General features: G+C 35.2%; 1 protein-coding gene across 2 annotated transcripts; it reads left to right on the top strand.

Annotated features, from left to right (window-relative positions):
• Positions 1-336: 336 nt before the first annotated feature.
• On the top strand, positions 337-12558 carry LOC136845157 (NECAP-like protein CG9132). Of its 2 annotated transcripts, none has more exons than XM_067115107.1 (5): positions 337-675; positions 2737-2942; positions 3232-3422; positions 4053-4351; positions 5876-12558. In XM_067115107.1, exons 1-5 carry the CDS (start codon positions 590-592, stop codon positions 5919-5921), a joined length of 828 nt encoding a protein of 275 aa, XP_066971208.1. In that variant the 5' UTR covers positions 337-589; the 3' UTR covers positions 5922-12558. The 2 variants fall into 2 exon arrangements, with proteins under 2 accessions (XP_066971208.1, XP_066971209.1); XM_067115108.1 differs by lacking the exon at positions 337-675 and adding an exon at positions 908-927 and having other exon boundaries at positions 5876-6223.
• The last annotated feature ends 261 nt before the right edge of the window (positions 12559-12819 follow it).

Here is a 12819-nt window from a genome sequence, read left to right as displayed (position 1 = left end):
CATTTGGGTGGATAAAATCTCGCCAGTGATTCGGTCTTTTATGGTTCAGACATCGGATTACGTTGTATGAAGGATGAATAGAAATCCAGCATTAAATTCGTGTCGGTCAGTATGACTGGCAGTACAATTAGGCTTAAGTTATTCTAGGTATTTCTTCAGTAGATGTCTTGCTTTTCTTGCAAAACATTAACAAGAACTCAAATTATTAACATTTTTATTAAAATAATTGCCACGTTCATAATATTGTGCGCAACTACAATATTTTTTATAGCAGGGTGGTTAAATTTTTTGCTTGGTTGTATTTTTCCTTGAACCATATATGCTGATTTCCTGTTTGTCGGTCTGTCTTGAATGATTCTCTTCAGACCGTTTTCCGCGTTTAAAAGACTGTCAATTTCTGACATTTCTCGTTGCCCGGATAAAGAAAACGCAGCTCTCAAATTAAAAGCCATTCGCATAAAGAAATTAAGCCAATTAAAAGAAGGAAGCAAGTTATTCCTTCAATTGTTTACACCATTGTGATGACGTCACGAAGTGAGCCTTCCCTCGAAGTGTGTCCCTAATTACTGCTTTACTCAGGGCTCTAAGTATGGACGACTACGAGAGTGTATTGTTGGTAAAATCTGAGGTATTTGTGTATAGAATACCTCCCAGACAATCTAACAGAGGATACAGGTATATTACAAGTGTTTTAAAGCTCTTTGTGGTTTGTTGACTCCAATTTCTCCCGTGATATGTGATGACAAAGTTCTCTGGCAATGGCCAACTGTCAAGTGGGTTCTCGAGCCTGTAAATATTGTTTTGGGGGCGTTTCTCCTGGGCCAAAGTTACTATATTATGGATCCGTATCGCAGCAGTCGGCATTCGCATGGAATTTGACGCCCGTTCTGAGTTTCATGGGCGACTTTATCGCCCCGATTTCAAATGGTGACGTAACCTTTCATGCTTGACCACTGAGCATCAGAGCTTAGGGAGCTCAGCTGTCGTCCTTGATGTCAGGCCACCAGTTTTATTTCCTGTCTTGAGACATGGCCAGGGCTCACTAACATTCAAGTCTTTAATATGAGTGAAAATGCTTTAAATTCGAGGTACTTATTCGAAAGAATCACGGCGTTATAAGCTAGGGTGGGTGGCATGTAGGCCTGTGTAGGAGATGAGGATCATATGATGAATGAGAGACGTAAGACATCAGATGAGAGTGAGAGGATTAGAGAGAATGAACGATGGATGTTGATTCGGATTGGTTGCGAATAGAATTGGGTTCCAAATTAAATTTTTTGATGGAATGGACCAGTTGATGTAAGGCGTACGGGAAGATAGCCTAGGCTAGGACTGAATGTTCAAGTCTCAGCATTGGAGGCGTTTAGTACGAGAGTTGGGAGCGATACCTTGCAGCGTTTGAGATAAAATATCCCAGGATTGTTTCAAGGAGATGCTAAAAACATTACCGTTTAGTACAACATTAATTTGGCCTAACTTTATTTGCATCTTGAAGTGTGCCCCTGCAGAGAGTCTTATTTTTTATGGAAGGGGGCTAAGAGTAAAGAACATAAACAGTAAAATGAGTAGCTTTTAGCCTAGCCAAGATTTGGAAGTTTTGAGGATATATACCTACTTGGATCTAGCTCAAATACTCAGGTTCTCCAATTTGGAACATGCTGTGGTTGGGCTAGGATATGAGGGCATGACACTTACTCATAGTTTTATATCAGACTTAGCCTATCTCTTGTCAGACTTTGCTAGTGTTTATTTGTGCAGGGTAAGCTGCCTGTATTGATGGCGGTTAAAACATATATATGAAAAGCCTTTTACTTGTTATTACAGCCTGTAGAATTCTCAGGTTATGTGGTGCGGTGATATGATGTTCCACATTCTACTATAATCTGATATCTAACCCCTTAACAACCCCCCTCCCCCGTCCTCGTCCCCCCATCCCACAGTCTGTCAAATTGACACTTCCATTTTCATAGGGGGATAGTGGCAGATGTGTGCGTACTACATTCATGACCGAAGGGTGTCTGCCATCTCCCTTTGGCCCCTAGTTGCACTCTCTATTTGGCTTTTTATTTTACCTCTATACCCATTTCCTTTCTTCCATCTTGCTGACCCAGTTCTCGAACTGTCAGTTGTTTTAGTTTTACCTCTTGATCCCTGTCCATTGTTTTATTTATTTTGTTTAACTTGCTGTCCTGCCACTCTGGCTCCCACTTTTCACTGTCTTAAGCACAGAATGGCATAGGTTTATATCAAATGATCTTTAGGGGACCTATGCAGATATTTAGGCCAAAATATAAAACCTCTGCCTGAACAGTAGGTAAAAATATCTGAAGAAAATGGGTACTTGAGGAAAGCAAACTTATAGTATGTGTAGGAGCACCTATTGTGCTGAACTTGTAAAAAAAAAAAAAAAAAAAAAAGTAAGCACAGTACAGTATCAAATTTTGTGAAAATAGTGTAAAGTGCCTGATTTTTTCACACCGAGACATGCAAGGCTTGCAAAACAAGGTCAGTCCTGCAAGAAAAATATTGTAGGTTTTAATGATTCAGGAAATGTTAAATAAGGCAGAGTATCAGGTATGGTAATATTTTCATTTAACTGAATTAAAAAAAAAAAATTTAACTGAATTAAAGGTATTGGATAGCATGTCACCTCAGCTTTACATTAAGAAGAGGAAAAATCTGTTTGGATTAAAGCATCCTCCAGTGATTGATTGGAGTCTTACCCTGTGATTCCAGAGCAGCAGATTGGAATCTAGGAACACCAGACTGGACTGGTCGTATGCGACTGGTGAATAGGAAGCAGGAGTGTATTCTAAAATTGGAGGACAAGACTTCTGGGGAGTTGTTTGCAAAATGCCCCATCGATAAGTATCCAGGTGTTGCCATAGAAGCCGTCACAGATTCGTCACGTTATTTTGTTTTAAGAATTCAGGATGAAGGAGGTAAGGTAGCTAAACTGATTAGGGTTGTTATATATTGTACAATATTACTTCTGATGATTGGGTACTTTATGGAGCTGTTAATAACTTTGTAATGTAAAGACATGCTTTATTTCATATTCATAAAATGTACTTGCAATTGCTGCTGCGTCTCTTTCTTTTTTTTGTGTTCTTGGTATTGGTCAAATGCGATTTAAATTAATTGCATCATTGATTTCTTAGCTTACTGTAACTTTTTTGATTTCCTTTAGATGCACTTGATGTGATATTGTACCTTACATGATTCTTTCAGGTAGAGCAGCATTTATTGGACTTGGTTTTGGAGATAGATCGGATAGTTTTGATTTAAATGTAGCTCTGCAAGACCACTTTAAGTATGTCAAAAAAGAAGAGGAGGCCGAAAAAGAAAAGGAGGAAGGAAAACCAACACTAGATTTAGGCTTTAAGGATGGTCAGACTATCAAGATTAATATGAAAATAACTGTACGTATGAGTTGGACGTATTTATTTTGCATACAATATTCATTGTACGCTGTTTTAACTTTATATATATCATACAATTTGGGGTTTTGATTTTCAGTATTTGTTTTCATACCAAATGCGTCTATCCTGCACCATAGTAGGGAAAGTGCATTATTTATAGTGGCCTTTAGCATAAACATTTCTTGATTACAAGGCAGACAAATGGTAAATGAGCAGGCTCCAACTGTCATGAAGTGGAGCAGCCTGTAATTTGAAGAATATTGATTTTTTAATCATTAGTACCGCGTGCTTAGTATGATCATTTTTAAAAATATGCCTTTCATGATAGTTTAGTTATATTTGATTATTTTATAGAATGGTCAGACTTACGGAGAAAGTATTTATATTTACTGTACGTCTTATCTCGTTACAGTTTTAAAAGGCAACTTGTGAAGACTTGCAAGTAGTCATGATAGTCGTTTACATTTCATATAAAGTAGTCATGATTATTCTGTAAGAATCATGCTAGTCCTGCACTTTTAATTACTATGTAGTGTATGTAAATAACTAATTGTCTAGTCCTGCACTTGTAATTACTATGTAGTGTATGTAAGTAACTAAATGTTAATCAGTATCATCCCTCTCCAACAGAAAAAAGAGGGTCAGGAAGGCACAAACAGACCAAAGCCAAAAGGTGCTGGTCCTGGACTTGGGCTGCTTCCTCCACCTCCTGGTGGAGTAAAATTAGCTCCTCCCCCTGGTAGTGCAAACACAACTCCATCACCCTCTGGACCCTCTCCACCATCTAGCAATCTTGATTTACTTGGAGGCCTTGGATCTGCACCAAGTAATCCACCTGCAGCAGCACCACCAGCTGCTGCTGCAGGTAGTGGCGGTACAGAAATGTGGGGAGATTTTGCAAGTGCTACACCTAAACCAGCGCCTCCGAGGTATGTACATTACATCCACTTGCTTGATTTTTTATGATGATGAGATTAAGGTCAAGATGATACTGTAATGATGATAAACAATGGTTTGATAAAGAACAAATTGCCCTAGGTGATTACAAACTTATGTCTCGACCAGTCGGTAATTTGATACAGAAAAAATCAGAGGAAGGCAGAGTTCAATTTTCTGAAGGTGAAAGTATCATATCTGCTGATGAAATTGGTCGACATTCAAGTTTGTAACTTCACATTTTACGTGAGGGAATGGAAAATAGTTATTACAAAGCCACTAATCATACATACTCTGTGCCTGTGTGGGACACAATCATGTACACAAAGCAAATGTTTCGTAGAAAGTCCTATTGTGTATGCCCAGTCGTCTCCCCAGTCCAGGGTATATGCACCATCTTCACACTGCTTTTCTTTGGGCTTCTGTTTTGGGCATCAAGAGATAATGATGTCATTCATAAAAGAAGTACCAACATACCAAAGATCATGCTCCACTGCACTCATTCATAGTGCAAAAGTGACTGTAATCAAGCCATGAAACATGTCCTTTGTGCACTTTCTCTGTAATTTTGAGTGAAAATCTTCATTCCTATTCTGTGTTTGTCCTCTTCAACAGTTTTGGTAGTTGATTTATGGCTGTGAGTCCTCTACACACTTTGTAAATCTGCTGAAGCATATCTTTGTGAAGCACTAAATGGGTACCTTATTTTATCTTTGTGAGATGCAGGATGTTCATTTTTTGCAAGTGAAATGTTACAAAAGCACCAGCTGTCAGTACCCTTTTTGCACAGTAACCGAGTTCAGTTTGATTTAGCACTTGCTTATTTTTTCAAAGAATTCTCTTTTCTTCTTAGCTAATTTTCTTTCAGTCTCTTGCAGGTATCTATCTTTTACTAACTCTTGGCATCATGCTAGTCAACAGCAGATATTAAAAATAATTTTTAGATAATCTTATGTTAATACAATAACACTATGGAAATCACTTTATGAAAAGTTCCATGAAACTTTCCAGAACTAAAACCTTTGCTGCCCCCACACAATTATTGTGGTGATGTGAACTGTCACACATTGAAGCCAAAAGCTAGTATTACTGCATTTGTGTAAATAAACAAATTGTAAGTCAGATGTATAGTAGAGTTGGGAAGGGGGCAATGCAGCAGAGATATCCCTTGAAATTGATTGAAAGGGTGAGAGCATTATGTAAGGTGCAAAATGTTGGGCGTTTGGCAATGCTGACATTTTCCTATCAGAAACTAGCAAAACTAAATTCCCATACTCAGACCTAAAGGCAATGGTTTGTTCATGTTAAAATTATATTTATTTCAGGTATCGAAATATTTGTATTTTATTTTAAGAAATTCATGAACATTAGATATGCATGCAAGTGTTGTCATTATATCAAGATTTTAAGACATTTACATGTGAACTTTGCAAAAACCTGCATACATCTTGAATATTTGTATTAATTTCTAATATTAATCCATGAATAATTAGTTATCAAACAAATCTTTCCCACAGTGAACCACCAAGTGGGGGATCAGGCAACAGCTGGGTAACATTTTGAGTTTTTTAATTTTTTTTATGTAAACAAAATTGGCAAACTGTAGGTCATAGCATGTCTTCATTTTGTCAAGTTGTTAGAAGAGTATTTTCATTAATTTAGTGTACATAAACCTCATTGAGTTTTTCCAAATACTGCACTGTAATGAATGATCAGTCAGTTGATCCGAAGCAGCGATGATATTACTTTTACACAGTTTTTTTTAGGAAAAGCTCTCTCTCTCTCTCTCTCTCTCTCTCTCTCTCTCTCTCTCTCTCTCTCTCTCTCTCTCTCTCTCTCTCTCTCTCTCTCTCTCTCTCTCTCTCTCTCTCTCAATCACATTCCCAAAGTGGTATTTAGATTTTATTTGCTTAATATCCCATTATTATAAAGAAGATATTCAAAAGACTTTAAAAGTACCTTTAGTGTAGAAAGCAAATCTGTTTAATTTTTTCGCTGATAACTTTGATTGGAGTGAATATTAAGCTCAGTACATCATAAAAATGATCAATTATTGATATGTTTTACATCTATAATGTCTGGTGAATAGTTAGTATCTCAGGTCACTTGATGGAAAGATTTATTTACAGGTGATGTCAATTTACCTTTCATTAGTCCTTTGGTAGATTTGATTAGCTTTATGGACTGAGGAGTTTAATTGACACCAACATTTATTGGGATCATACTCTTAGTTAATTTCTCTCTCGGCCATTGAGACTTCATAAATTGCTGAATTTCATCTGCATATTTTGTTGACAGTGTGCAAGCCTCTCAATTTAGTCATATTAAAATGCCCAGTAGAGTGTGAAGTTAGTTGAGAATAGTGCTACATCACAGATGTCATTGTTATGCTGCTACCATAAGACATAAAAGTATAGTTAATTGCTTTGATCCCAGTGCCCTTCTTATCTAGCATATTACACCATTTCTGGATAATCTGACAAATATATTTTTGTGAATAAAATTTAAATTCACTAAAGTGGATTCAAATGTTTTATCTTTTTATCTTTTTTTTATGGATATTTAATTTTTTACTTCGAGGGCAATGCTACATAATCTTGGTAGCTCATATTCTAGCCTTTGGGTTGTACATTTCCATAGATAAGAAGATAATTGCAGTATGGCATTTGCATTTAGTATATTCTCGCATAAATGGTGCTCTCCTTCCAACCCTTCCAATTGGCTTGAGGTCATAGTAACTTACAAGACTTACGAGAATAAAGGGTCTACTTTTAGTGGGGATAGATACCTAAGAGGACTCAAGACTACTACATATTGATGACTATTCTCTGCTAACTTGGCATCTTACTAGGCAGCACTGTATAGCAATAGTAAAATCCACATGGAAGGCTTGTTTAAGAGCACAATCAGTGTTGAGTTTGTATGCAGTATTTACGTTGTTTGACCTTGTGGTGTACTTGGCTTCAAAATAAGTTTTCTTTGGGCAAACGTACATCACTTACATATCCATCAACACTTTTTTTTATGGAGTCTTGATGTTCATTAGTAGATTAATATGTTTCATTCTGTAAACATTTTAAATAATCCAGTTTTCTTATATAGCAGCAGTTATTGCCGTGGGACAGAAACATGAATAGGGTCGGTTTAAATGAAGTACATACATTTCTTTCGCCGCAGAAGAAATGAGTACAGTATAAAAGTTTGTAGATTGTTTTTTCAGCTTAGCTATTTAGGAACCTTTATTTATCACAGATGTAATTTGAAGTGGTAACCAGAAAAGAAACATGAAAAAAATTAAAATTTGCTTTTTGCACTTCAGGTAAGTGTTGCCCTTTTCCTTGAATGAATAAATCGGTAGTAAATTTGTAATCTACAAGATGATTGAGAGAAAATTTTGGATATACAGTATTTAAAATAAATATGAGTAGCATAAGAAGGCGAGATTTTATTTTTCTCTGTGCTGTGTAGGATGTTAGTGAGTGGTATGTACATTTATTTTATTATACAATAATATGCAGTGCTGAATGTATTTTCATAGAAAAGGGTGTTTGAACATTCGATTTAGGAAATTTCTGCAGTTACTATGTTCCTCTTTAACTGTACTTAAAAAGTAATGTCTTATGAACTTAAATAGTGATATATATTATAAATGGCATAATAAAGAATTATTAGTAAATAAATTCTTGTAAGGTCTTGTTAACTTAACCCTGCACAGCAGTTGATTCTCCAGACTCTTGTAATTGGTAACCACTCCTGTTCAACAATTTTTTCCTTTCCATTTAAGTCAGATTTTTATTGCTTCCATTGGTTTTAAAGTGGTTAACCATACTGCTGTGTTTAGAAGTGTGACTATATGTTTACTAGATTATACCTTTAAAGGACGCAGAAAGACATAAAAACATTTCAGATATTCTTGGAACAGTGCTTTTAAACTGATAGTTGTAATTTCAAATTATAGATTCTCGAACCCTGAAATGTGGGTTGTGATGGCTTTTGAATTGCGTTGTATCAAACTTTGAAAATTTTCCAGCCGTTCTACTCTTGTTTTATTTTTGATGGTTGTGGGAACATTGTCAACCATGGACGTTTTTTTTCGAGGAGCTTGCATACAAGATTCTTACTTCCTAAGGTTCTTATCACATGCATCTCGTTGGTTGGATGTTGATCGGAGACTGAATGAAGGTGGAACTTTGACATGTTGTAATGTGATGTAGAGTTTGTTTTAGCTATTCAACTTTACGTTACATGTGATGATAAATTTTGTTCTTATCAGTACATGTTTTGCAGACATAGAAATGAAGAACTTCTGCCTTGTTTGTTGCAAGAAGTTTATATTTTGTATTGTTGTTGATGTTTTGCAAGTTTCTATGTGCTGACGCTATACTTTAGAACAGATGAAATGCTGTTGACTGTTAGTAACCATTTACACTTAGAACCAGTTTTTTTTTCATTGGTACTACTTTCTGAAACCTTCACTTCATGAAAAGTAAAAAATGAACTTTATGCAAATGACCAATTCTTTTGCATTGTGTCATTTACCGTTGTAAGTTAACAGTGCCTAGCCTGGTTTAATTCATTTTGTCATTTGAAGATGCTTTTAGGATTAAATACATTTCATATAGAGCAGTTAAAATATTGCTTGTTTACATTTTTATATTGCTGTGTCCATTTCTTATGTGATGTTGAGACTGGCAAAGAAAATTTAATGTATGGTCTTGTGAGACCAATTGGGCGTTTTGTTGTTAATAGGCCCCGAAACTGGACACGGCCTGGTCCTTAGAGGACCTTGATTTTCAGAAAGTTGCTTTGCCACACAGTACTACTTGGTAAATCCAGTTCATTGGGAGATACACTCTGGGGGCAGTTGTCCCCCTAACTGTGTGTCAGAACAGTTACATGGTGTCAGATTATCACATATCTTGTCTGTTCTTATCATTAGGTATTGAATTAGTGAAATATATTTATAGCTGCTGTAGGTTTTACTTTTATCAGATGTACAGCGTTACATAGGGGGTATAATAACAGGGAACTATGGTCTCTGTGAGATAATGTTAGATATTACTCTCTCTCTCTCTCTCTCTCTCTCTCTCTCTCTCTCTCTCTCTCTCTCTCTCTCTCTCTCTCTCTCTCTCTCTCTCTCTCTCTCTCTCTCTCTCTCTCTCACACCAGTCTTCAGTCAACACAGAGCCAGATTTTCTTTACACCTATAGTAGATGACAGCCATTCACTGAACACTCAGCTGGTCTTTTGGACAATTCTTTGTAAGCAGAACCTGTCAGAGCAATAATGATTGGATATTTTCTATTTCTCATACACTGTTCATGTACCATGAACAGAATTTTAGAAAAAAAGTCTGACATAATCATCAGAGGGCATGGTATGTTCTGTGGCTTTCGTTTTTTATTATCAGGTTAAAATATTCATTGTTAAGCAATCTATTATAAGCAGATCATTTTCTTAATGGATATCAAAGCAGCAATAAAGTTTGTTCAGTTAGATGTCATTATGGAGTAAAGTTTTCCCATTAATTCAGTATATCCAAATTTATATCCTCGCTGTTGTCTAACAAAGATAAGATCTGATTCTGTGTGAGTGGGGACTGGAACATGTCTAGATTTATTCTAGCATTTGAAAATATCATTTTTCTTGTTAGTGAAGTCTATAGTCCATATGGACTAGCTTGAACATTTTTAGAAGCAAAGCAAAAGTTCTCTTATAGTACTGTAGTGAAAATTATAGACAATAAAGTAACTGGAATTTGTGAAAAATAATGTCTGTCTGTTGGTCTTTTGAGTGTCCATAGTTATATAAAAAGATACAAAAAAAAGTGTCTTGTTAAGACTGTTGTCAAGAATTGCTTTTGTGAATATAAATATCATATTCGAGCAAGACAGCAAAACATGGCAAACTTGCCATATATTTAAAAATAAAAATCTGTTAGCATTCATAATTTGCAGGTAGAATATAAGTGATAAACTTTTGATTTGAGGGAGGTCTTGTGTATAGTAAACAAGGATGGGTCCTTTCGGTCCGTCAAGACCTGTACAAGCTGATGTAATGATAATTTTGGGAGAAGTTTGAATCCTCCTGATTTTCTGCCATTTGCAAGTTAGATTTAAATCCTTTTATATTTCTGCTGTTAAGCTGATTAAATTCAAATTGTGTTGTCAAGAAGTAATTGAATTGTAAATTTGCTATGTAAATCATAAGTACTAATACGAATGTCTCTAAACATACTTGTAGTAAAAAATATTCACATGGGTGCAAATTTGCCTTCCTTACATTAAACAGACTTATTAAGGGGTTGGTTATTTAAGAAAGGTAAATATTTGTTTGTATATGGTTGTAAAATATACCAGGAATTATGGGCTGACTATACTTCAGTTTTAACAGCAAAAACCCATAGTGTGACTTTCATTTTACTCCTGCCTGTTAAGTTAAAACAAATTAAATTTCAAGTGCCTGTTCCTCCTATACTAATTGCATTACATGAATTAAGTTAATAAGATACTAGACCTTTGCAAAGATTTTTTTTGCTTTTTTTTGAAGGTCTAGACCTTCAGATAAATGCAAAAGAAATCTTTGCAAAATTCATTAGTTTGCAAAATGTTGTAACCCCTCAGAAGGTTCTGCCAAAAAACCAATCTTTTAAATATTAAAAAATAAAGTATTCTGTCAATTTGGAAAGTCTAGCCAAATTTTGAGTGGATTCTTATTGAAATTGGTTTTAAACTAGTAAAGGATTAGCAGCTTTATTTTTAAACTAGGGGCTTTTCAAGTTGAAACGGTCTACTGTGTACTGATGGACTGCAGTGTTAATTCATGCTAATTTAAGAGGCCAACTAAAATTTTGGTGTATGCTTTTGTTGCCTTGGAAAGGCAGAAAAAGTTGCTCTTAGTAAATTTTAATGGTACTTTTTTAATTAAAGGTACTGCAATTTTTATAAAAAGCAGTGTATCAAACCAAGCACAATTAGGCACAGTTTGTTGTATGGGGGGAAGCCCTCTTTAAATACAAAACTATGAGGATTTGTTGGTGAAGTACACTGTATTCAGATTGTCAAAATTTCATATGCCGCTCTAGAGGAAATTTCCTGATTTTTCCTGATAGACTATAGAATGTGGCACCTTATTTGAGCATTTTGCTCAGTGAAACCAAAAAGCAATTTAGAATACCAAAATATTCATAGTTATCCATATATCATTTTAAGTACAATATATTACAAAGTAAAGTACATTGAAATGTTTAAGCTGGTTCTAGTAATTTTAAGTTGTAGCATTTGAATTAAAAGTAAAAAGCAGCAACATTTAAAAATTAACAACAACTTAAAGTTGACCTGTACCATTTGAATGAAAATTGTGAAACAGCTTCATTTGGAAATTAAACAATAGATTAAAATTGAACAAAGATGAATATCTGAGTAGAGGTTGGTAAACTTCAGTAATAAAGAAGTTATACCAGAATATTTGTGTGTGTGGCTAACTTCCTAAGATTTGAACGAAATGGTTATATTTACATAAGATCTGTTAACAGATTTTTCAGTTACATATAGGAGTTAGCATACTTTGAAAGAGTAGAGGTGTTTCAAAATGATAGACTCGTTTAAAGCATAGGTTTTAGGACACAAGATGAAAGTTAATGTTGATGATTGTTGTTGTTATAGTGTCCTTTTTGTAGACGCGGAAATGGTTCGCAATGTTCATTTTGGAGTGATTAGCTCCTTAGTGGCTCCCATGAGGTATATATCAATATATGAACTTGTTGTTGCATGTTTTACCTATTGTGATGCAGTATCATTCCTAGTAGAGAGGTAGGGCAAAGCCTGAAGGTTGGGAATAGGGCGCCTTTAGTTTAATTTGTGCAATGACCTTGTATCTCAAGAAGAGTTATCATTATTACAAGCCTTTGGGTACGCGAAAGTTTTTAATTCTTTGCAGTTCCATACAGTTTGTAGTTTGGTATAGTTTTTAGGTTTTATTTCAAAATGGGTTTGTATTTACAGTAATCTTACTTAGCGAAATGTTAGATACACTTTTTTTCATGTTCGCAAATGAAATTGAATTGGATGATGCACCATGTTTGTTTTTTTTCGCCTAATGTTGGAAGAGGTATATAACTGGAGATGTGCAACACACTTTTGCTGAAACTGTTCATTTTGGAACAGTGTTGTATTGTAAGAATATAAATAGAAGTATCTGACTTGCATTTTATTAACATTTATCTGTTTATTGTCAGGTGGTATTGACAAAAGTGTACAAGTTTCTATACAGTATTCACATGGAAAATTAGATCTCTTGAATATCATACAAATCAATTTTGTCTGGTAGAAGAGTTGAGTGATATTTAACTTGAGGACTTTGTTTGAACACTTACTTGCAAATGGGCCATGGCATAGACTGTAGATATCAGATTGATTCAGTGAAGCTCTATAACAATACTGTATTAGTAAAAATTAGCTGG

The sequence above is a fragment of the Macrobrachium rosenbergii genome, chromosome 13 (assembly GCF_040412425.1).
Source record: "Macrobrachium rosenbergii isolate ZJJX-2024 chromosome 13, ASM4041242v1, whole genome shotgun sequence".
NCBI classification, from domain to species: Eukaryota; Metazoa; Arthropoda; class Malacostraca; order Decapoda; family Palaemonidae; genus Macrobrachium; species Macrobrachium rosenbergii.
The sequence above is the reverse complement of the archived record's forward strand: the minus strand, read 5'-3'. Positions and strand labels throughout refer to the sequence as shown.